The sequence below is a fragment of the Callithrix jacchus genome, chromosome 1 (genome assembly GCF_049354715.1).
Source record: "Callithrix jacchus isolate 240 chromosome 1, calJac240_pri, whole genome shotgun sequence".
Taxonomy (NCBI): domain Eukaryota; kingdom Metazoa; phylum Chordata; class Mammalia; order Primates; family Cebidae; genus Callithrix; species Callithrix jacchus.
This window is the reverse complement of record NC_133502.1, coordinates 203,661,071-203,683,312: the sequence shown is the minus strand read 5'-3', so window position 1 is coordinate 203,683,312 and position 22,242 is coordinate 203,661,071. Positions and strand designations below refer to the sequence as shown.

At 41.7% G+C, this 22,242-nt stretch overlaps 1 protein-coding gene across 8 annotated transcripts in view; it reads left to right on the top strand.

The window, feature by feature from the left end:
- SLC5A4 (solute carrier family 5 member 4) overlaps positions 1-22,242 on the top strand; it is a 51,933-nt gene that overhangs the window by 20,095 nt on the left and 9,596 nt on the right. For 7 of the 8 annotated variants that reach the window (XM_035270719.3, XM_078339178.1, XM_035270723.3 and 4 more), the window contains 6 exons: positions 3,662-3,767; positions 5,583-5,663; positions 7,788-8,008; positions 13,540-13,675; positions 15,781-15,888; positions 17,363-17,513. In XM_035270719.3, the coding sequence (XP_035126610.3) occupies positions 3,662-3,767; positions 5,583-5,663; positions 7,788-8,008; positions 13,540-13,675; positions 15,781-15,888; positions 17,363-17,513 (803 nt within the window). The remainder of the gene's footprint in view (positions 1-3,661; positions 3,768-5,582; positions 5,664-7,787; positions 8,009-13,539; positions 13,676-15,780; positions 15,889-17,362; positions 17,514-22,242) is intronic. The other variant, XM_035270727.3, reaches the window with a different exon arrangement.

Sequence of the window (22,242 nt, the reverse complement as noted above, 5' to 3'; positions counted from 1 at the left end):
TTCATAGTTGGATTCGGGTTATGTATTCTTCTTGGCTGGAATACTGCGTAAGTGATGCGTCCTACTAAAAGTATCCTATCTAGAAGCATTCGGTATCCATCTGTTCCTTAATGGTGATGTTAATTTTGATCACCTGATCGAAGTGTTGCCCAATTTCTCCAATATACAATTATTGTTTTATTTTCCCCTGTAACCAAAAGGATCTGTGCTAGATCCTTTAAAGCACTCAAATATTCAGTTCCTCTTCAAAATTTTCCAGTAGATTCAGCATTCATAAATGATCTTATCAGATTCAATCTTTACTAGGATGGTTGAAAAATAATTTTCCAACTCTAGCACTTCTTCCATAGTTCCCATCCAGCATTCAGCAGGCTACTGAGGGCAAGTCTTCCCTTCTCTATCTATCTATAACTGATGTGGACTGACACATTCCTATTTATCATTGGCTTACAAATATTATTATATGTAGTTATTTTGATACTCATGCCATATTTGGCCAGTGAGAGCTCCCCAAACTGGATTCTGTGTAAAGGATAGGGCATGATCCCATCATTTTATTGAGAAATTTCTAAAACTCTGGTGTAACAAAATGTTTCAGACTCATCTTGTACCAGACCTCCTCCAGCCCTCGAATCACCTATTTTTCTGGGACATTCCTGGCTCCTTTAGTGGGGAAGGGTTTTAGAAACCAAAATCTGAGTGCTAAGTGTGCTCATTAAGTTGACTTTTTTTTCTTGACTCTATTAGCTGACAGAATTAGGAAATAAATGCATACATACACCCATATAAATGCACACACATAAATACATTCATATACACACATACATATAGTTTCTGGGCAACTATATACATACATATGCATAGTTAGAAATCATGAGTTCACACTAATACCTCCAATTCCAATCCAGCTCTACAGAGTATTTTATTACCTTCTGCAATTCTATATTTATATGTTCCTTCTTCCACAATTGAGAATCCTGACTCTCCAAGTCATACACACACACAGGCACACACACACACAGGTACACACACACAGGCACATACACACATGCGTGCACACATGCACATACACAGGCACACACAGGCACACATGCGTGCACACACACATGTACACACAGGCACACACACAGGCGTGCACACACACACACACACACACAATTTCTTTGCTCCATCCTATAATGCATCAAAAATGGTTTCAGAAATCTTTAGGACATTGGTGTGGGTAAAGATTTTTTTGGATAAGACCTCAAAACCACAAATAACAAAAGCATAAATTGACAAATGGCCTCAACTGATCCACCCACCTTGGCCTCCCAAAGTGCTGGGATTACAGGCATGAACCACTGTGCCGAAAAAAAAAAAATAAGTAAATATTTTTAAAAAGAAAATGATGTCAGAATTGCCTCACCCATACTGCTACAAAAAAAAAAAACAAACTAAAAATGAATTCAGAACTTATTTGCAGTTCTCCTCCATCCGCAGCATAAGACTAGTGTATCATCAAACATGGTGTTCCTCATTTTGCCACATTTTGTTGCCACTTAATAGAAGTTTCTCCTCAGTGTAGGTCCCCATTCTGAAAGGGAGCTTTGGCCATTAGTTTTGAGAGCTTGTTTGACCTGGACTACTCTGAACCCTTTCAAAACTTACCAAGGAGCCCTTACAGATGCCCCCTGGTTATTAAAGCAAAACCCCTTCCATGCTCTGCTGTGGTCCTGCAGTTGTCCCACTGTGCTTCCCAGAGGTCACCTGGGGGCTATGTGGGGATGTCTATAAGTTTCTGCAGGTAAGCTGCTGTTTCTGCCTCCTCCCAGATCTTGCTGCCATGTAGGTTTTGTGGCTAAGGTTGATTTGCACCTGCCTTCTTGCCTTTTGGGCCTTGTGGAAATACCCCATCATCTAATTTTGTTGGTTTTGCTACGCACTTGCTCTGTATAATGTAGAGATTCATGGAAGTTCACAAACTATGCTGCCACATTCACCCTTTTTCTAGAATATTTTATCTATTCTAAGTGTTCCCCCACATATTTCATTAAGTAAAATCCCATGATAACAGTATAACAATATGTTTAACCATATAGGCTTCTGAGTCACACCACACAGGTTTAAATCCTGAGCTTACCACTTTCTATCCACGTCATCCAGGACAAATTCCCTAAGCCTCAATTTCCTCAGATGTAAAATGATAATACCTGCCTGTCAGGTAGTTTGGGGACAGGGAGAAGGGTAGGGGGTGAATTCTTTCAAGGTTTCAAGGAAGAGATAATCCATTGGCAGCTTAAGTTTTTCCAGAAGAGAGAAAATATGTTACCCAATTCATCTCTTAAAACTGTTCTGTTTATAATTTTAGAAAAGTTAAAACAAACAGATAATTATAAAAATTCTCATTGGCAAACAAGAATACTAATTGTAACAATTTCCTGCTAGCTGTTACATATGTATACTAACATATATAACTAATCATATATATATATACACATATACATATATATATAATCATATATATACATATACATATATACATATATCATTAGTTATATGTTAGTATACATATGTAACAGCTAGCAGGAAATTGTCCTGAATTATTCATGTTAATTATGCTGAGCCAAACATTGTAGATAGAAAAATGTACTTCCTACTGAAATATGTTTGCCTTAGAGAGATTTCTAAGTTGATTAGTCTCCTTTCTTTTATGGTTAGACCTAAGGGCCCCAGGATGGTCAGAGACACACTTATTTAGTTGAATTCCAACCAACATCATGAATTTACAGCACAGTCTGCATAACCTAAATTAATTCTGCATTTCTCCCTTGATTTCATAAATAACCATAACCCCCCAATTCAAACAATTATAAATCATTGTTCCATATATCTATTTGGAATATACACGAAACAAAGTTCTTTGGTTGCTTTCTATTTTTGTACATACGATCTTTTTTGTATGTGTGAGATAGAGTCTCACTCTGTTGCCAGGCTGGAGGGCAATGGAGTGATCTCAGCTCACGGCAACCTCCACCTCCCAGGTTCAAGCGATTCCCCCACCTCAGCCTCTCGAGTAGCTACAGGCACAGGCCACCAAATTAATTTTTGTATTTTTAGTAGAGACAGAGGTTTACCATGTTGGCTAGGATGGTCCCAATCTCTTGACCTTGTGATCCGGCTGCCTCAGCCTCCCAAAGTGGTGGGACTACAGGCATGAGTCACCACACCCAGGCCATTTTTGTATATATTTTCTATCCAATATATTAGGTTGTTGCAAAGGTAATTGCGATTTTTGCCATTAATCAATTTTATAGTACATGAAACACACACAATAGAATATATTCTCTGTCACAGTTGAGGGGCTTTCTATAAGCAATTACTCAGCTTCTCTAAGCCTCACGATACAGAAAAAGTTCTCAGGACATGTCACCTCATTTACAAAGCACCTCAACTGAGCAATGAACTAACTTCTATGAGAATATAGAAGAGAGTGAAGATAGTGAAAATTGTTTTTTGAGGCTTTATGAAAGGTATTACTCCAGGGCTGTCTCAGTGGATTCCTGAAAGTTAAGTAGGAGTCTACCAGGAAAAGAAGGGTTGAGAAGAGTGGACATTGGAGCAGAGAAACCAGTGGCCTGAAATGCATGATTCCTTCTCATTCTGACTGTTCCCTTTTTAGTCAGATATGTTTTCTGGAGCCATATTCATCCAGCTGGCCTTGGGATTAGACCTTTACCTGGCAATCTTCATCCTCTTGGCTATCACTGCTGTTTATACCATCACTGGTGAGTATGTTGGATATTTTGCTCACTCAGACTGTCTTCTGCTGATCCCAACCCAACCTGCAATTAGCATTCTCAGTGTTAGCTGTGTCACTGCTGAGGTAAAGACACCATTTCATTCCCACTATGTGAGTCAAGCACAGCACCAGAAACACAACTAGAGCATACAAAACAGGTAATTTGGTTCAGCTATGAGTTTGGTACCCAGATTGGCACTTAGAATTCTGTATATCATCCACAAGGAAACAGCAGCTCAGATAGGAGACTGGCAAATGCAAGGAGAGCTTCAAATGAACACAGGATGCCAGGGCATGGCCATGGCCATGAATGGCACAGTTGAAAGAGGAAAACTGGAGCAGTGGGTTACTGGTGGGAGACGATGTGTGCTGATAGTCCAAGCAGGCCCTGATGAACCAGGTATGTTGATATGCTTCTCATGTATATTAACTTATAAAAATTAAACAATACCAGCTGAGTTGGAAAACCTAAGGAAAAGTACCAGCTAGGACAATTTTGGGGACATTTTGGTGCATTTCAGCTGTCAACCTAAAATAAGCAACTCTCCAAAATGAGGTGTTTCTTTGGGAATAGTTAGGGTTTACAAACAAGGATACATGTGCTATGGCAGACCACAGGCACTTCCAAGGGGGCTGGGGCAAGGGGAGACTCATGAAGACAGAGAGGGAGAATCCACATAAGCTGTTCTGAAAGAAAGATGATTGTTTCACCTGCTTATTGCAGGAGGTAGAGTTTGTTCATTGGTGGCACTGGCTGTGGCTAGGAGACAGCTTCACAGAAGTGGCTTAACCAGAAAGTTCTAGCTGGGATAATGTCTTGCAGCAGTTCCTGTTACAGGTATAGGTGTATCAGGGCCTACCTACATGGCCTCCCAGCCCCATTTCGTTAGGGTGTGGCATAAGTATCTCTATTTTGGAACAGAAAACTTTCACAGAGCATGCATTTCAGAATAAGGGAGAGATAAAGGCATGAGTTTTCAGGATTCATCTTGTTTTCCCATGACAGTCTCATAAAGGGAATACCTTGTTGCCTGGCAGCCTAGTTAGTCTCGAATTGAAAAAGAGTTTTTTTTTTGAGACGGAGTTTCGCTCGTTACTGGAGTAACAATGGCACGATCTCGGCTCACCGCAACCTCCGCCTCCCGGGTTCAGGCAATTCTCCTGCCTCAGCCTCCTGAGTAGCTGGGATTACAGGCATGCGCCACCATGCCCAGCTAATTTTTTGTATTTTTAGTAGAGATGGGGTTTCACCAAGTTGACCAGGATGGTCTCTATCTCTTGACCTCGTGATCCACCCGCCTTGGCATCCCAAAGTGCTGGGATTACAGGCTTGAGCCACCATGCCCGGCCATGGGTTTTTTTTTTTTCACTATAGCAAAACACAAAACACAGTAACCATATCTGGTATTGAATTAATGAAACAATGTTATGTTCTGGCACTAGAGCAAAAGTGGTTTTGCTAGATATTTTAGAGTAGGTACACTGTGCTGAATGGGGGTCAACTGAGGGATTGTTAAGAGAAACTCTCATGGTATTAAAGTGCTGCCTTTTCCCCTACTTAATATTCAAAAACTCACACAAAGATGAAATTTCACAGTAATTCATAGAAACTTAATCAGAGCAAGGCATGAGAAGCAGAACCAATGCTGAGGAGACCATGATGCCAGGACAAGCTTGTGGCTCACCCAGGAGTCTTCTGCTGAGTCATTGTCAGGGTTCTGGGTGGAGAAGAACCTAGTGGTGAAGGTAGTAAATACATGAGGACACATGGATAAAATGCCTGGTCCTTTTCTCTCACCAGGGGGCTTGGCCTCGGTGATTTACACAGACACCCTCCAGACTGTCATCATGCTGACTGGCTCTTTTATTCTCATGGCGTTTGGTAAGTGAGAACCCTATGTGCAGTGCCCAGGGGCTGGAAATCATGGGACTTGTTTCTCTTCAGTTTGTCTGCTCTTTATGGGAATGCCTTCCAGGTCCATCTGGGCATGGTTTCCAGTCATTTATATAATCCCCACCACTGAAATATCTACCTGACTTCTTTCTTGCTTTATTATCTCAGCATGAGGGAATGGGTAGGGGAGGAGGAAAACATGACTTTCTTTTAAAAATTATTGCTTAGATAAGTTATCTCATTTAACCTTAATTTCTCTGTGTTAAGGACAGACAAAATCAGTACCATTGGGTTGATAATTTTACAGAAGTATTTGTGCATTAGATTCAAAGTCTGGAAACCTTTCATTTACATAGAATTTTTATGAAATGAAGGATTTAACAGTAGCAAAAAATCTGAGAACTGAATATTAGTTCGACTGACTAATACACAACCTATGTTTGTGTATTCTAACAATGTATTGCAGTGGATTTTCATCCAAAACATTCATAACCTCATTATGACTATTTTGTATGAAAATCTATTATAATACATTGTTACAGTACAAAAATATAGGTTGGATTTTTCTTCACAATGCTCACTTTATAGTATCAGTTCATTGCCATCAAACAATATTAATTTTCAGCTTGCCAATTTTTGTTTTCTCTTATTACGGTATTTATCTTTGCATAGGAAATCCATGTACACAGTAAAAAGGATACAGGGTGAAAATAAGTATCTCTTCCCTGTCCTGCCAGCATGCTCTACCCACGCAAGCTACACTGAATACAACAATCCTGAATGTGCCTGTATCTAATCACACAGCTTGTAGGTCCATGAAGCAAAAACTCAAAGAACTACAAAGACAACAAATATGCAATGACAGTGGGTGGTTTTAAACCAGTATAAATGCCTCTAGCTACACATGGCTGCTGAAAACTAAAAATTGTTTCTCTTTTACCTAGCCGTATTTCAGGTGTATAATATATGGCTAGTGGCTACCACACGGGACGGCATAAATACGGAACGGTTCTATCATTGCAGAATGTTTCCACTGCACAGTGCCACTCCAGAGGTTGTTAGCATCGATTCTTTCTGTACTTTCTATTCAGTTTTCCAGAACTTCTGTGCTGGTCTTATTCATGGTGCTTTGGTTTCTGACCCTGACTCCCTGGGATCAGGGTCTCTAAGCCTCAATTCCCCCATCTTTAGGCTGAAGAGGGGGACTCTCATCTCTTAGGGTCTCCTATGCATTTCTGTTACAGACCATGTTTAGCTAATCAAAGCAACTTCCCTGAGTTGTCTGTATCCTCCACTTGGCTAAGTTCCTGCCTTTGCACATTTATTTTGCACATGATCCCAGCACAGTGTTTGGCACGTAGTAGGCCTTTAGCTAAATAATCAAGCAAATTAATGTTAACTCAACCCTACAACTGCATAATACCTGATGGATTTTTCATCATTTAAAGCTATACTAAGGGACCCCAGATGCCTGAGCTCAGCTTTTTAAGAGCAAATACAATTCTCTTCTGCACCTGATTAGCCTTTCTAGATTCAATCAGGCTGCCTCATCATTTTCACTTGTCATGTCTAACCTGCCACCCCCAATTTCTGCTCATTATCTTTCCAACTTTTTATTGTAACAGGCAAAATAGAGTGTTGCCTCAGAAAACGAGATTGCAAGTAAGATCGAAAGAGCCGAACTCTGGGTCAAGAAGAGAGGCCTTTGGCTCCTGTTCTTTTCAGAGGAGTTGGGGCTTTCTGGTGGCTGATTCTATAAGGCTCACCTTCCAGTTTGCTTATGCTCTAAATGGTTGTGATACGTCAGTGTCAGCCTGTTGGGTAACAGCTTCATTTTTATCTTAAAAGAGACACTAACTCAAAACTTCAAAGAGCAATATAGGAAGACAAAGTCAGAGTTATTTGCTTTGCGTACTTCGTGAAAGTCAATCTGGTAGCATGGGCAATGCCAGTGGAGGTACCAGAAAGACATGGACCTGAGAGCAGGTCACTGAGGATTCCACTGGGCTGACAGGAGGTGCTTGTGTACTTTCACCAAAAACATAGTCACCATAAACACTGGCCGTCTTAGATTTCAGTAAGACATCTCATTTTACTCTGACACCTTTTCAGCATTTAACGAAGTTGGAGGTTACGAAAGCTTTACCGAGAAGTACATGAATGCCATCCCGTCCGTGGTCAAGGGGGACAACTTGACAATCAATGCCAGGTGCTACACACCTCGGGCGGACTCCTTCCACATCTTCCGAGATCCTGTCACTGGGGATATTCCATGGCCAGGAATTATATTTGGAACGCCCATTACAGCTTTGTGGTACTGGTGCGCAAATCAGGTGAAGTGTGTGTGTTTGTGTGGGCATGTGTGTATGCGTTTCTTGTTCTTTCTTGTCTCATAGAAAGATTTTCTATTTTGCACATATATCATTTAATGAGTCAAACATTTCATTGTTTTTTGAGATGAAGTCTCACTCACCCTGTCACCCAGGCTGGAGTGCAGTGGCATGATCTCAGCTCACTGCAACCTCTGCCTCCCAGGTTCAAGCAATTCTTCCGCCTCAGCCTCCCAAGTATCTGGGATTATAGGCATGTGCCACCACACCTGGCTAATTTTTCTATTTCCAGTAGAGATGGGGTTTCACCATGTTGGCCAGGCTGGTCTTGAACACCTACCTGACCTTGGTGCTGGGGATTACAGGGGTGAGCCACCATGCCCAGCTTCAAGAGTCAAACACTTCTAACAAAGCTGATTTAAAAATAGCTGCATGGCTCCCTGTTTTCTACCCTATTTCTTATACTTTATAGAGGCAAATGCTTTCAGCTCTTTTAAGGGAGTGTTTTGGCATTATTTCTGTTCCCTAAATCCTTGTGCTCAATGTGCAGTCTGTGAGCCATCAGCATGGACATTGTCTTGGAGCTCACTGGGAATAAACTCTATTACCCTATCTAGACCCTTAGAATTGGAGTCTGCTCATTAAATTGATCCCCAAGTGATTCAGATAAATGCTTATGTTGCTCCCTCTTGGTTTTGGGATTTTATCGGTGGCTACCCTATGATGAAGGATGAGTTTAGCTGTCCTTCAACCTTCCCTTCTCAGTCCCATGCAAGCACACCTGTTTCCCCATCCTCCCAATACCTGTCAGTAACAATTTTGAAGAGATCAGCATTCAGTGCCACCATTTCTGTGCTTACCCGAATGTAATTCACAGCTGAACCACGTGAACAGTGCCCGCTTTTGCCTTAGCTTTTTCTTGTTCCTGGAATAATTTCAATTTGTCTTTTCTTTCTTTTTTAAAAATATTATTTTCTAAATAGAGACAGGCTCTCACTATGTTGCCTAGGCTGGTCTCAAACTACTGAACTCAGGAAATCCTTCTGTGTTGGCCTCCCAAAGTGCTGAGATTACAGGTGTGAGCCACCGTATCTGGCCAATTCTTAATTTTTCATTTTGAATTTTCTTGCTAATTATTATTAATTGAATGAAAGGTTCTCTTGGAGCCTTTGCCCTCTCACAGTCTGGCAGCGCTCCTTCTGTTTGGTGTCCAACCTTATCCAATGAGACCTTCACTACCATCTTTGGAAATTTGTTTTTGCCTTGCTCAGCTTATTTCTTTTTCCAGTATCGCCTGTTGTCTTTAGTTTGTTCCGTCTTTCAGGGCAAATCAAAACCTTTAGTATCTTCCTGTGCTAGGCCTCCTAGGTGGTAAACATTGTGAATTAGCATATTTGAAATTGTCTTTACTCTAACCTTTCCTATTCAGTCCTAGGCTGGAAATAATGTTTCTTGGTCATAGGCTCACTGTCTTCTGGATTTCACCATCACTGTGGAAAAGCTTGAAGTTTTTTTTTTTTTTTTTGAGATGAGTCCTGCTCTGTCACCCAGGCTGGAGTGCAATGACACAATCTGGCTTACTGTAACCTCTGCCTCCCGGGTTCAAGAGATTCTTTTTGCTTCAACCTCCTCCGTAGCTGGGACTTCAGGTGCATGCCACCACCCAACCCTAATTTTAATTAAAAAAATTTTTTTTTGAGACAGTCTTACTCTGTCGCCAGGTGCCAGACTGGAGTGCAGTGGCATGATCTCAGCTCACTGCAACTTCTGCCTCCCGGGTTCAAGCAATTCTACTGCCTCAGCCTCCCAAGTAGCTGGGACTACAGGTGTGCACCATCACACCCAGCTAATTTTTGTATTTTTTAGTAGAAATGGGGTTTCACCATGTAGGCCAGGATGATCTTGATCTCTTGACCTCCTGATTCTGCCTGCCTCAGCCTCCCAAAGTGCTGGGATTACAGGCATGAGCCACCGTGCCTGGCTCTGAAGTCATTCTTGATCCTTTGGATATGACCGTGTCTTTCTCTCTGGAAGCTGGCCGTTCCTCAGACCTCAGTATTCTGAAATTTCCCCACAATGCACCATTGTGTGGATCTATAATTGTGAGCTTAGTCTGTTAATTTACGTCTTGGATAACTTGAGGGTATTCTAAGATTTCTTCCATTTTCTTTTCCTTTTGGGACCTTCTCTGTTTGGGTGTCGGTCTTCCTCAGCTGGTTCTCTGCTGTTCTCACCTTTTCTTCCTATTTTCCATGTCGGTCTTTTTGCTCTATCTTCTAGGAGACTTTCTCCACTTTATCCTGGACTTGTTCTGCCTTTGTGTTTACAACTTCAACGATGTTATCTTTTTCTGTCTGTTTTCTGAGTATTCTTTTTTATAGCACCTAAGTTTTTGTTTATTGAAGTTTCCTTCTTCCTGAAGAATCTCTGTCCATGTCAAGCTCATAATTTCACAATTTTTAGCCTGGTGTGAATCAGTGGTCAGAGTTTTATTTTTCTCTTTGTAATGAGTTTACCAAAATATCTACCAAAGAATGCATGATTTCATCATTCACATGTGGAACCATCTTTATCATGTATATTTCCTCTGACTCCCTAGCCTACCTCCTGCAAGTGGCCTCACCTTCCCCTTAGATCTGATGCTGGTCCTGCTCAACTGCTGACAGAGCCCCCTGCTCACCTGTGATTTGTGCTCTACCTCTACACCACCTTTGTCTAAAAATGCTGTCTGCTCCCCCAGCACCAAATGATACCATTGCTATCCTTAATGGATTGCTTCTCCAAAGAGAATTATGCAGAAAAAGGCATCTCTATTTTCTGACAATCCTTGAGAAGAAAAATACCAAGAAATTATGACATTATGGGTAGGCATCCTACTTTGCTACAAAATTCTTAGTTAAGAGATTGCATAACATAAGTAGGAATTCTGAAGTTCTCTGCATTATTTTTTCCAGGACTCTCATATTGGATTAATAACCAGGTGAGGGTTCAGAATATTCTGAAGAAATCTAGAAATCAGTGTCTCAGTGTTTTCTTCCAATGGCTGCTTGACCCTGGTGTTTCCATGACAACTAGGCTTGACTTGCCAAGGAGGTAATTGTCCCATAACAATAGGGAGATACTAACGATGCCTACGATATGAAAGACATGAACTAAACCACAGCTTACTGTGGTGTCAGCAGTGACAGCTTTGTACCCGGCACTTTACTTGCTGTTATCAAGCAAAAGGAACTCACTGCCTCATGCACTAGAAACCAATACTGTAACACTGTGTTTCTGATTTTTTTTTTTTTTTTTGAGACGGAGTTTCGCTCTTGTTACCCAGGCTGGAGTGCAATGGCGCCATCTCGGCTCACTGCAACCTCCACCTCCTGGGTTCAGGCGATTCTCCTGCCTCAGCCTCCTGAGTACCTGGGATTACAGGCACCCGCCACCACGCCCAGCTAATTTTTTTGTATTTTTAGTAGAGACGGGTTTTCACCATGTTAACCAGGATGGTCTTGATCTCTTGACCTTGTGATCCACCGCGCCCGGCCTGTTTCTGATTAAAGTAAAGCTTTTTATCACAAGCAGATTTATAAGCAGACAGGAGTCAAGCTCAAATCTGTCTCCTGCTGGCTTCAAGGCAGTATTTTTATTTAAAAAGGTTCAAAGGTGGATTCGGAGATTAGCACGTGATTGGTGAAAGGAAAGGGAAGGTCTCGAAAGACCCTGGGCATGTCGTTATCTTTTCATGCTACCTTGTAGGTTGCACGTGCAAATTCAGGAGGAGTTCATATGAAATATGCAGTGGAAATTAAGGGTGTTACCTCAGCAACCTTGCTCTGCACAGACTTCAGTGGGCCATTTTGGTCCCAGTCGATTTCAGCCATTTTTTTCTTGATATCATAAGTGGATGGAGTTTCAGTTTTTCTAAGAGTTGTTTCCTTTTTTTTTCTTTTTTGAGACAGAGTCTCTTGCTCTGTCACCCAGGCTGGAGCACAGTGGCACAATCTTGGCTTACTGCAGCCTCCACCTTCCTGGTTCAAGTGATTCTCCTGCCTTAGCCTCCCAAGTAGCTGGGATTACAGGTGCGCATCACCACACCTGGCTAGTTTTTGTATTTTCAGTAGAGACGGGGTTTCCCCAGGTTGGCCAGGCTTGTCTTGAACTCCTGACCTCAGGTGATCCACTCACCTCAGCCTCCCAAAGTGCTGAGATTACAGGCGTGAGCCTCTGTGCCCGGCCAAGTTGTTTTATTTTGTTGTTGCTGTTGTTACCTGCTATCCTGTAGGCTTAAGAATTTAGTCACTGTTTCTTTAATTCTTCGGGGCATGGTTTCACTACTGTTGTTCCATTGCAGCCTGGGAACTGTAGATATTCTAATAGTAGCTAAGGTGTATTGATTTCTCTGTACCAAGGGTCTTACATACATCATACCAAATATTAGGGAAGTCCTGCAACAGATAACCATATTTTCGAGAAGACAAACCTGAGCCTCACAGAGCTCAAATACTATGCAAAAGGAATCAAGATTCAAACCCTGATCATAACTCCAAAGCACATTATTAGACACTGATCATTACACGTTGTATACATGTATTAAAATAACACATGTACCCCCAAAATATGATAAACTATGACATATATAATACATAAAGATCTATATTTACACATATACATCATAGTTGTATATGTATCATATATAGAGATATATTTATATGTAGTTACATATGTATCATATACATATATATCATAGTTGTTTATATATAGTATTTTGGGGGGTACATGTATACATGCATGTATACATGCAGTTACTCTCAGCTGATTCAGAAATTTACATATCCTCAAACAACCTGATTCCAAGATCAGGTATACAACAGAATGTAGGTATACAATGTATAGTGATCAAATCAGGGTTACTGGGATGTTCATTACCTCAAATCTTAATCTTTTCATTGTGTTAACATTACAGTTCTTCTCTTCCAGCTATTTTGAAATATTTGATTAATTATCATTAACTGTAGTCACACTATTTTACTATGAAACACTAGAGTGCACTTCTAACTATATGTTTGTACCTGTGAACCAACTTCTCTTTATGCCCTGCCTCCCTTTCCCAGCCTCTGGCAACCACCATTGTATTCTCTACCTCCATAAGATCTACTTGTTTAGCTCCCACATGTGAGTGAGAATGTGCGGTGTTTGTCTTTCTGTGCCTGGCTTATTTCACTTAATGTAATGACCTCCAGTTCCATCCATGTTACTGCAAATGACAGGACTTCATTGTTCTGTATGGCTGAACAGTTTCGCATTGCGTATTATGCACATTTTCTTTATCCATTCACCTACTGATGGACACTCAGGTTGATTCCATATGTTGGCTGTTGTGAGTAGTGCTGCAATGAACACAGGAGTGCAGACAGCTCTTTGGTATACTGATCCACATCATTTCTTATTGTAACAAACACTGGAAAGGGTGAATGATTCGAAGGCTCACTACCTTTGAAATCATCCCCGGGTTGTTTCATGAGTGTGTCACGTTTTCCTGGCAGGTCATTGTGCAGCGCTGCCTGTGTGGCAAGGACATGTCTCATGTGAAAGCTGCTTGCATCATGTGTGCTTACCTGAAGCTGCTGCCCATGTTCCTCATGGTGATGCCGGGAATGATCAGCCGCATTCTGTACACAGGTGAGCCCTGAATCCGTATGTTCTCTGTTTTTTATGCTTTAATCCTGAGAAGTCTTTATAAAATGTCATAAGCATTGAGAAACCCCATTCTGGATGGGAGTCAAAGCAGAATTCTAGGTGAAGAGAACAGCTTTCTTAGCAGCTGGAGGCAGGAAAATTTGGCACATTGGACATTCTACTCCTTTATTCTTTTCATACTGTCTGCCTGTCTGGTTGACATTTGAGTCTGTGAGTTCTGTTTTCATGAGATGCTTAGATTTAAGGAAGCCCAGAGAATATGGCAAAACAACACTGCAGAATGAGGCAGAACTGGGTTAATTTGAGTCAAGTGAGCTGTACTGGCTGAATTTGGGGACATCTCTGACTGAGGTGGTCTTGGCCTCGCAACTGAATCAATTTTCACTGCTTTGGAATCGGGTTGAGGACATGTAAGTTTCTGGCTCAGCTGAGAAGAACCGCTAGTGTTGAAAATCTTCCTTTAAAAAAATTCAACTTCCTTTCTTTATTATGAAAAGTGAGGGAAATATAACCATATCTTTCTTGGCTAATTGAGGACTCATTTTTATTGGGGTAATCCATCAGATAACACTGAATCCACTTCATGTTTTCTCAACTGGACATCAGTTGATTTCCCTGAAATCTTGTTAAGTGAACATCACCTCTTACTACAGCTTTGTAATGTTTATAATAAAGAATGCTCACACCTGTCGGAGGCGTGAGCATTCTTTACTCTTATAAACATAAGCTGAGGCAGGAGAATCACTTGAGGCCAGGACTTTGAGACCGGCTTCAGCAATACAGCAAGACCCCATCTCTAAATAAAATAAAATAAAATATCTGAGCATAGCGGTGTGCTCCTGTAGTCCTAGCTGCTTGGGAGGCTGAGGCGGGAGGATTACTTGAGCCCAGGAGTTCAAGGCTACAGTGAACTATGATTGCACCATTTCACTACAGCTTGGGTGACAGAGCATGACCCCATCTCTTAAAAAAAAAAGTGTAAGTATCTAACTAGTGGGAAATGGCCAAAGAAATTTTATTGTGCACCTCCTTTATGGAAACAGGAGACCGAAGACTATCTCAAAACTTGGGAAAATACTGAGGTTATGATATTAAATATAAAAAGAGGCCGGGCGCAGTGGCTCATGCCTGTAATCCCAGCACTTTGGGAGGCTGAGGCAGGTGGATCAAGAGGTCAAGAGATCGAGACCATCCTGGTCAACATGGTGAAACCCCGTCTCTACTAAAAATACAAAAATTAGCTGGGCATGGTGGCATGTGCCTGTAATCCCACCTACTCAGGAGGCTGAGGCAGGAGAATTGCCTGAACCCAGGAGGCGGAGGTTGCGGTGAGCCGAGATTGCGCCATTGCACTCCAGCCTGGGTAACAAGAGCGAAACTCTGTCTCAAAAAAAAAGAAACTTGCAAAATAATGTCTCAACAACTATAATAGTTGTACAAAAAAGACATTTCTCTATGGAAAAGGATTAGGAAGGAATAAAAAGAAGCCACTGTGCTGAGGTGTTATTATTCTGGATGATTCTTTATCAGTCCTTCCTGTTGTCATAATGTTGTTTAAGCAAAAACAAAAAACCATCAAAGTATTGTGCAACTGCCACAGAGGGAGGCATGATCACACACGGGACAGTCACCCAACTGACCATCACAAGTGATGCCTCTTCTTAGATGTAGGTCAAAGATACGAGGCTAAATGTGACTGCACACAGGACCTAACTTCCTGTTGTTGCCAATGTCTGGAGTTCTGTGTTCCTATAAGAATTTCTTCTTTTGCTGTTTTCCCAGAGGATAGGGTCCACTCCCTCTCTTTGCTTAACTGCTCTTGCTAGGCCACATCCCAAGGAGGCCCCTGTCCCATGGGTCAGTGCAAGAGGCTATAGGGATGAGATACTTGGGGTTGTGTTCTATAGAGGGACCAGATCTATGGTATGGAGTTCAAAGTTGAATCTCCAGTTTCCAGGCAAATGTCTTTTCTTCCTTACGATCTTAAAACTTTTCTCTTTGCTTAATTGGTTGTGCCTATTTCTCTTTGCTTAATTGGTTGTGCCTATTTGGGCCTCACTGGACACACTTCTGAATCCCTTCCTCAGATGAGGTAGCATGTGTGGTACCTTCTGAATGCGTCAAACACTGTGGTGTTGAGGTCGGCTGCACTAACTACGCATACCCAACGATGGTGCTGGAACTGATGCCCCAAGGTAGGAAAATGTCCCTTCTGGGACAGCCCCGAGGAAGGATTGTGGTACAATTCTTCTACCTTCCATTAATTCAATCCAACTCATCAGACTCTTTCTTGAGCAACTTCCCCAGGCGACCAGCCGTGTGCTAGGCCTGAAAATTTCAGAGATGAAACAGGTACAATTACTGTTTTAAAAATTCTTACTCCTTCAGATTCAAGACTGTCTTCTGAGGCAACAAAGAACAGTTAAATAATCCATTTGTCAATAAAAGAGTTGCATAAGTTATAAACGTATAAACACAGGCCTAGAGGTAAACTATTCATCCTGGTTTTTCGGGGCTAGTGATGATCTAATAATAGCTCTCAATCTATTTAATCTGCAACCATTTACTGAGTGCCTACTAAGTGCCAGGAAATGCTTTGGTGCTAATAAAACATCAGTGGGGTAGGCGCAAAGTCCCCTACCTCTTGGAACTCACAATCTACTAGTGTGAGATGGAAAACAAATCACACATACGAAACACGCAAATAATTAGGATGTCAGAAGGTGATCATCGCTATGGTGAACAGAAACGGAACAGGGTACGGAGCTCAGGACTTGACCGGGTGATCTCGTATCTTAGGCTCATCAAGAGCTGGCTACACTTCTGCTACCTTCCTCAACACACGGAAGGGAAGGAGGGACCAGGGCCCACAAGCATGACCCCACATACTCCCCATTCACACTCTGTCCTGGGAGGCTTAGGGCCATTACTAATGGGCAGAGGGAACTGGAGGATGAAGTTCCCATCATGGTTCAAAGCTCTTGGCTTTGCCACTCCAAAGACTTCTTTAACAGAACCACCTACTGGATTTCTTCCTCTCCAGTTCTCCTAAGTTTTCAGGAAGCCAAGATTCCCTACCCTAAGAAAGATGGTGTGATGTTGTTTCTTCTCTTCTAAAACTAGGTTCCAGTAGATGATCTCTAAGTTCATGTTTAGGACTAAAATTATTTTTGCTTTAATCCGTCCCCTCAAGTATTTATTTTTTTGAGTTGCAAACAATTCAATTACACTCTTTAAGTTATTTTAGAATGTACAATTAAGTTATTACTGATTATAGTCACCCAGTTGTGCTGTCACATAGCAGGTCTTATTCATTCCCTTTTATTTGTATCCATTAACCATCCCCACTGTCACCTCTGGTCCCCCACTACCCTTCCCAGCCTCTAGTAACCATCCTTCTACTCTCTATATCCATGAGTTCGTTTTTGATTTTTAGATGGCACAAGTAAATGAGAACATGTAATGTTTGTCTTTCTGTGCCTAACTTAATTATACTGGATTATTCTCAGGTGACCAGGAACTATGCAGGAAACTCCACATGCTGATGAGTATTGAGAAGGATATCAGTTAACCAATGTTCCAGATGATGCTTTTACCTTTGAACACTCTCTGGTTTAGCGAGGCAGTGTCCAGCTGCTAACCAGTGCTTGTACTCTCTCCTGGCTCCAGGACTGCGAGGCCTGATGCTGTCGGTCATGCTGGCCTCTCTCATCAGCTCCCTGACCTCCATTTTCAACAGTGCCAGCACCCTCTTCACCATTGACCTCTACACCAAGGTGCGGAAGCAAGCATCAGAGAAAGAGCTCCTGATAGTTGGACGGTGAGTGAACCCTGGTTCCCACCTAGAATACTCTGAAGAAGTATGCAGAAGTGAACTAGAGTTCCCTTGCCTTTGGTCAAAGTAATCATAGTGTATCTGGGGAGAAGAGACATTGGAGTACACTGAATTCAAGTGAGCACTTTGAGTCCAGACACGAAAATTTGAATGAAATAATCAATTTTTCAGTCTTTCAAATGCTTTTCATGGGCCCTTATTTCTTCCCCTCCTCACATAACCCCCTGATCAACATCTTCAAAAAACTCCACCAGTGTTTTAACGGGGTGTAAAATTCCCACCTGCTCTGATAGGTAAATGCACTGTCTCTAGCAGTTTTCATGTATATCACATGGAGGTCATGGATTAGGTCCTCCACACACGAACACAGAGGAGTTTATCAGTCGCATTCATTAATGACTGGGCTTTATTACAAAGGAACGGGGAAGGGACTCATTCCAAGAGGATACTTAAGAGAGTTAAGCCAATCCAAGGGATCCTGAGCAGCCTGGGGGCCTTGAAGATAGTGGGAGTTAGATGGAAGAAAACAAGAGGAAAAAATGAAATGACCACACTCTCCTTTTTCCCTTTCACAATTTTCAAGTAGACCCTATATTGTTTTTCTTTTTTAGTTTTAACATAATTATTTATTTAATTAATATTGAAAATTTTCACTGCAAAGCAGCGTTTGATATCTTAGTCCCACCAGATTTGTTTCAAGGATTCATGGCTCTGCAGATGAACGAAGGGGTGAAAAAGTTATAGAAGAAAGATAAGGTCCTCTAGAAGCCCTTGCACACAGGAAGAAGACTGGAGAGTTTACATCATATTTTTGTATATTCCTAGTAGGAGCAAAAATGAGGTATCAAAAAGGATCTCTATACACACATAGACCAGAAAGTAATAAAAAAAAAAGCATGACATAAAAAATACTTCTTTCTATACATTCCTAAATTCACAGCAAGATGGCAATTATTACTTGAGAGTTATAGTCTTAACAGACATTATAGTCTTAATAGACATATATTTTAAAATCCTATCATTTGATAGAAATATTATCTGGCTTAAGCCTTTCATCTTATTTTATTTGTACTCTATTCTATCTGAAATTAGGTTCTGATTGTCTCAGTAGGAGATTCGGGCAATATTTGAGGGAATGACAGTACCTTGAAGGAAGTCTATGAAAATAATTGTGTGCTGCTATATTTCTTTTCACAACTCTACTAACATCATTAGTGAGGAATCCAAACTGCCCTGCATTCAGAACAGTAATATAAATACCCACGCGCCCTCCCGCGTAGCCAGCACAAACAATGGGTGCAAGTTTTCTGACTAAGCAAATACGCTCCCTACTTCCTGTTCTGTTGAGAGGAAGATGCCAAATGCACAAGGCAGCCATGAATTTCGTCTACGGAAAGGACCTTTTTCAAAGTGCTGCTAGTTGTATTTATTTATTTATTTAAATTGCATTTTAGGTTTTGGGGTACATGTGCAGAAAGTGCAAGATAGTTACATAGGTACACACACGGCAGCGTGTTTTGCTGCCTTCCTCCTCTTCACCCACATTTGGCATTTCTCCCCATGCTATCCTGCCCCAGCTTCCCCCCTGCTGTCCCTCCCCTATTCCCCTCAATAGACCCCAGTGTGTAGTACTCCCCTCCCCGTGTCCATGTGTTCTCATTTTTCATCACCCGCCTATGAGTGAGAACATGCGGTATTTCATTTTCTGTTCTTGTGTCAGTTTGCTGAGAAGGATGTTCTCCAGATTCATCCATGTCCCTACAAAGGACACAAACTCATCATTTTTTATTGCTGCATAATATTCCATGGTGTATATGTGCCACACCCAGTCCATTCTATCATCAATGGGCATTTGGGTTGGTTCCAGGTCTTTGCTATTGTAAACAGTGCTGCAATGAACATTCATGTGCATGTGTCCTTATAGTAGAACAATTTATAGTCCTTTCTATATATACCCAGTAATGGGATTGCTGGGTCAAATGGAATTTCTATTTCTAAGGCCCTGAGGAATCACCACACTGTCTTCCACAATGGTTGAACTAATTTACACTCCCACCAGCAGTGTAAAAGTGTTCCTGTTTCTCCATATCCTCTCTAGCATCTGTTGTCTCCAGATTTTTTAATGATCGCCATTCTAACTGGCGTGAGATGGTATCTCAGTGTGGTTTTGATTTGCATCTCTCTAATGACCAGTGATGATGAGCATTTTTTCATATGTTTGTTGGCCTCATGTATGTCTTCTTTTGTAAAGTGTCTGTTCATATCCTTTGCCCATTTTTGAATGCGCTTGTTTGTTTTTTTCCTGTAAATCTGTCTGAGTTCTTTGTAAATTCTGGATATCAACCCTTTGTCAGATGGGTAAACTGCAAAAATTTTTTCCCATTCTGTCGGTTGCTGATTCACTCTAGTGACTGTTTCTTTTGCTGTGCAGAAGCTGTGGAGTTTGATTAGGTCCCATTTGTCTATTTTGGCTTTTATTGCCAATGCTTTTGGTGTTTTGGTCACGAAGTCCTTACCTACTCCTATGTCCTGAATGGTTTTGCCTGGATTTTCTTCTAGGGTTTTTGACCCTATATTGTTATAGCATTTTTTGTTTTTTGAGACAAAGTTTCACTCTTGTTGCCCAGGCTGGAATGCAATGGTGTGCTCCCAGCTCACACTAACCTCCACCTCCCAGGTTGAAGTGAAACTCCTGCCTCAGCCTCCTGAGTAACTGGGATTACAGGCACCTGCCACCACATCTAGCTATTTTTTTTTTGCATTTTTAGTAACAACAGAGTTTCACCATGTTGGCCAGGCTGATCTCGAATTCCTGACCTCAGGTGATCCATCCACCTTGGCCTTCCAAAGTTTACAGGCATGTGCTACCATACCTGGCCCATCATAGCATTTTGTAAAATGTTCTTAAAAATCAAAGTACAGCACACATACAGAAAACAGTTAACACATGGATGCACAGCTAAGAGAGGTGTTGCAAAATGAGGACCCGTGTAACCATCAGTCAAGTCAAGACATGAAAATTACCAGCACCCAGAAGTTCTTCTTGGGCCACATCATTTCAGAGCTAAACACTGTGACTGGTGATGCTATAGTTTAGTCTTTTCCAACTTCAGGCTATTATATATAGAATAAATCAATTTGTATCCCTTGAAATAAGGATTTTTTTTAGATGGAGTCTTGCTCTATTGCCAGGCTGGAGTGCAGTGGCGCAATCTCAGCTTACTACAACCCCTGCCTCCTGGGTTCAAGCGATTCTCCTGCCTTAGCCTCCGCAACAGCTGGGATTACAGGCACCCACCACCACATCCAGCTAATTTTTGTATTTTTAGTAGAGACGGGGTTTCACCATGTTGGCCAGGATGGTCTCGATCTCTTGACCTCGTGGTCCACTGCCTCAGCCTCCCAAAGTGCTGGGATTATAGGTGTGAACCACCAGAGTTGGCCAAAATATGGCTTCTTTTGCTTATGTTATATTTGCAACATTCAGCCATGTTGCTATGTGTAGCTGTAATCATTTTATTTCTCTGTGGTGTTCCACTGTAGTAAGATACCACAATGTGTCTAAAGAAACTGACATCAAGAGAAGCTGACCAACTATTTAAAAGATTGTGCTTTGTTGGTGACAGTAACAACAGCTGTAGTAAATTAAACACTTGGGGAAAAACCCAAGGGCCTCACTTGGCCCAGAGCTTGACTCTGGACCAATGCTGCAGGAGAGGGAGTACAGGGAGGCAGGAGTGTACCTATAGAGGAAAAAGTACTGGTTGGTGTTCAGGAGGCCCAAGATGCAGTCGTGCCACTGAGAGGTATATGGTCTTGGACACATGTCCTCCTTAAATGATAAAGTAATGACTTTTCCATAAAAAACACGTATGTTTTTAAAATTCCTGCCTCATGGAATGTATACCTTTGTCAGGAAGATAGACAATTAATAAAGGTATGCTACCTCAGGTGACCAGAAATGATAGAAGGACAATTAGAGCAAAAAGAAAGGACTGAAGCAACCAAATCCAGGTACTCAGGAAGGCCTCTCTGAGGAGGTGGCATTTGAGCAGAGCCTACAGGAAGTGTGGGAGTGAGCCCCACAGTGCCCTGGGGAAGAAACAGTGAGGGCTGCATTCCTCCCATAGTAATGTTTGTGATATGTTTGAGCACAACCAGGAGTGAGGTCTGTCCATAAGAAGCCAATGGGAGAGCACAGAACAGGGTCAGAGGTGCCTGGAGGCAAGGGGAGGTCATGCAGGACCATTTAAGTCCTAACGAGACTTGGAATTTTATTCTATATGTGACAGGAAACAACTGGAACTGAGTGCATTGGGGAGCACATGATTTGCTTTTCCAATGGTGATCAAAACTAATGACAGGACGTGTAATTTATCGAATCCTTACTATGGTTTAGGCATCATGCTAAGACTTCCCGTGTTTTATTACATTCAGTTGTTGCAAGGGTGAACGATTCTGTACCATTTAAGTGAGACATCTGTGCTTCAGAACTCCTCCACCCCACAACTGCTTCTCTGTTTCATGTGAGCAGTGAGAGATGAATGGCCTTTTAGGCACAGTCTACTAAATTATGTTGGTTCATTTATTCACACAACAGGCACAGACAACCCTGGAGTTTAGAAGGGTGAAGCAGTCATGCTCCCTGGACAACAGGAGCCTTTAACACGCTTTTCACCTGCTGTAGTTCTCAAGTAGCAAAATGTACAAGTTA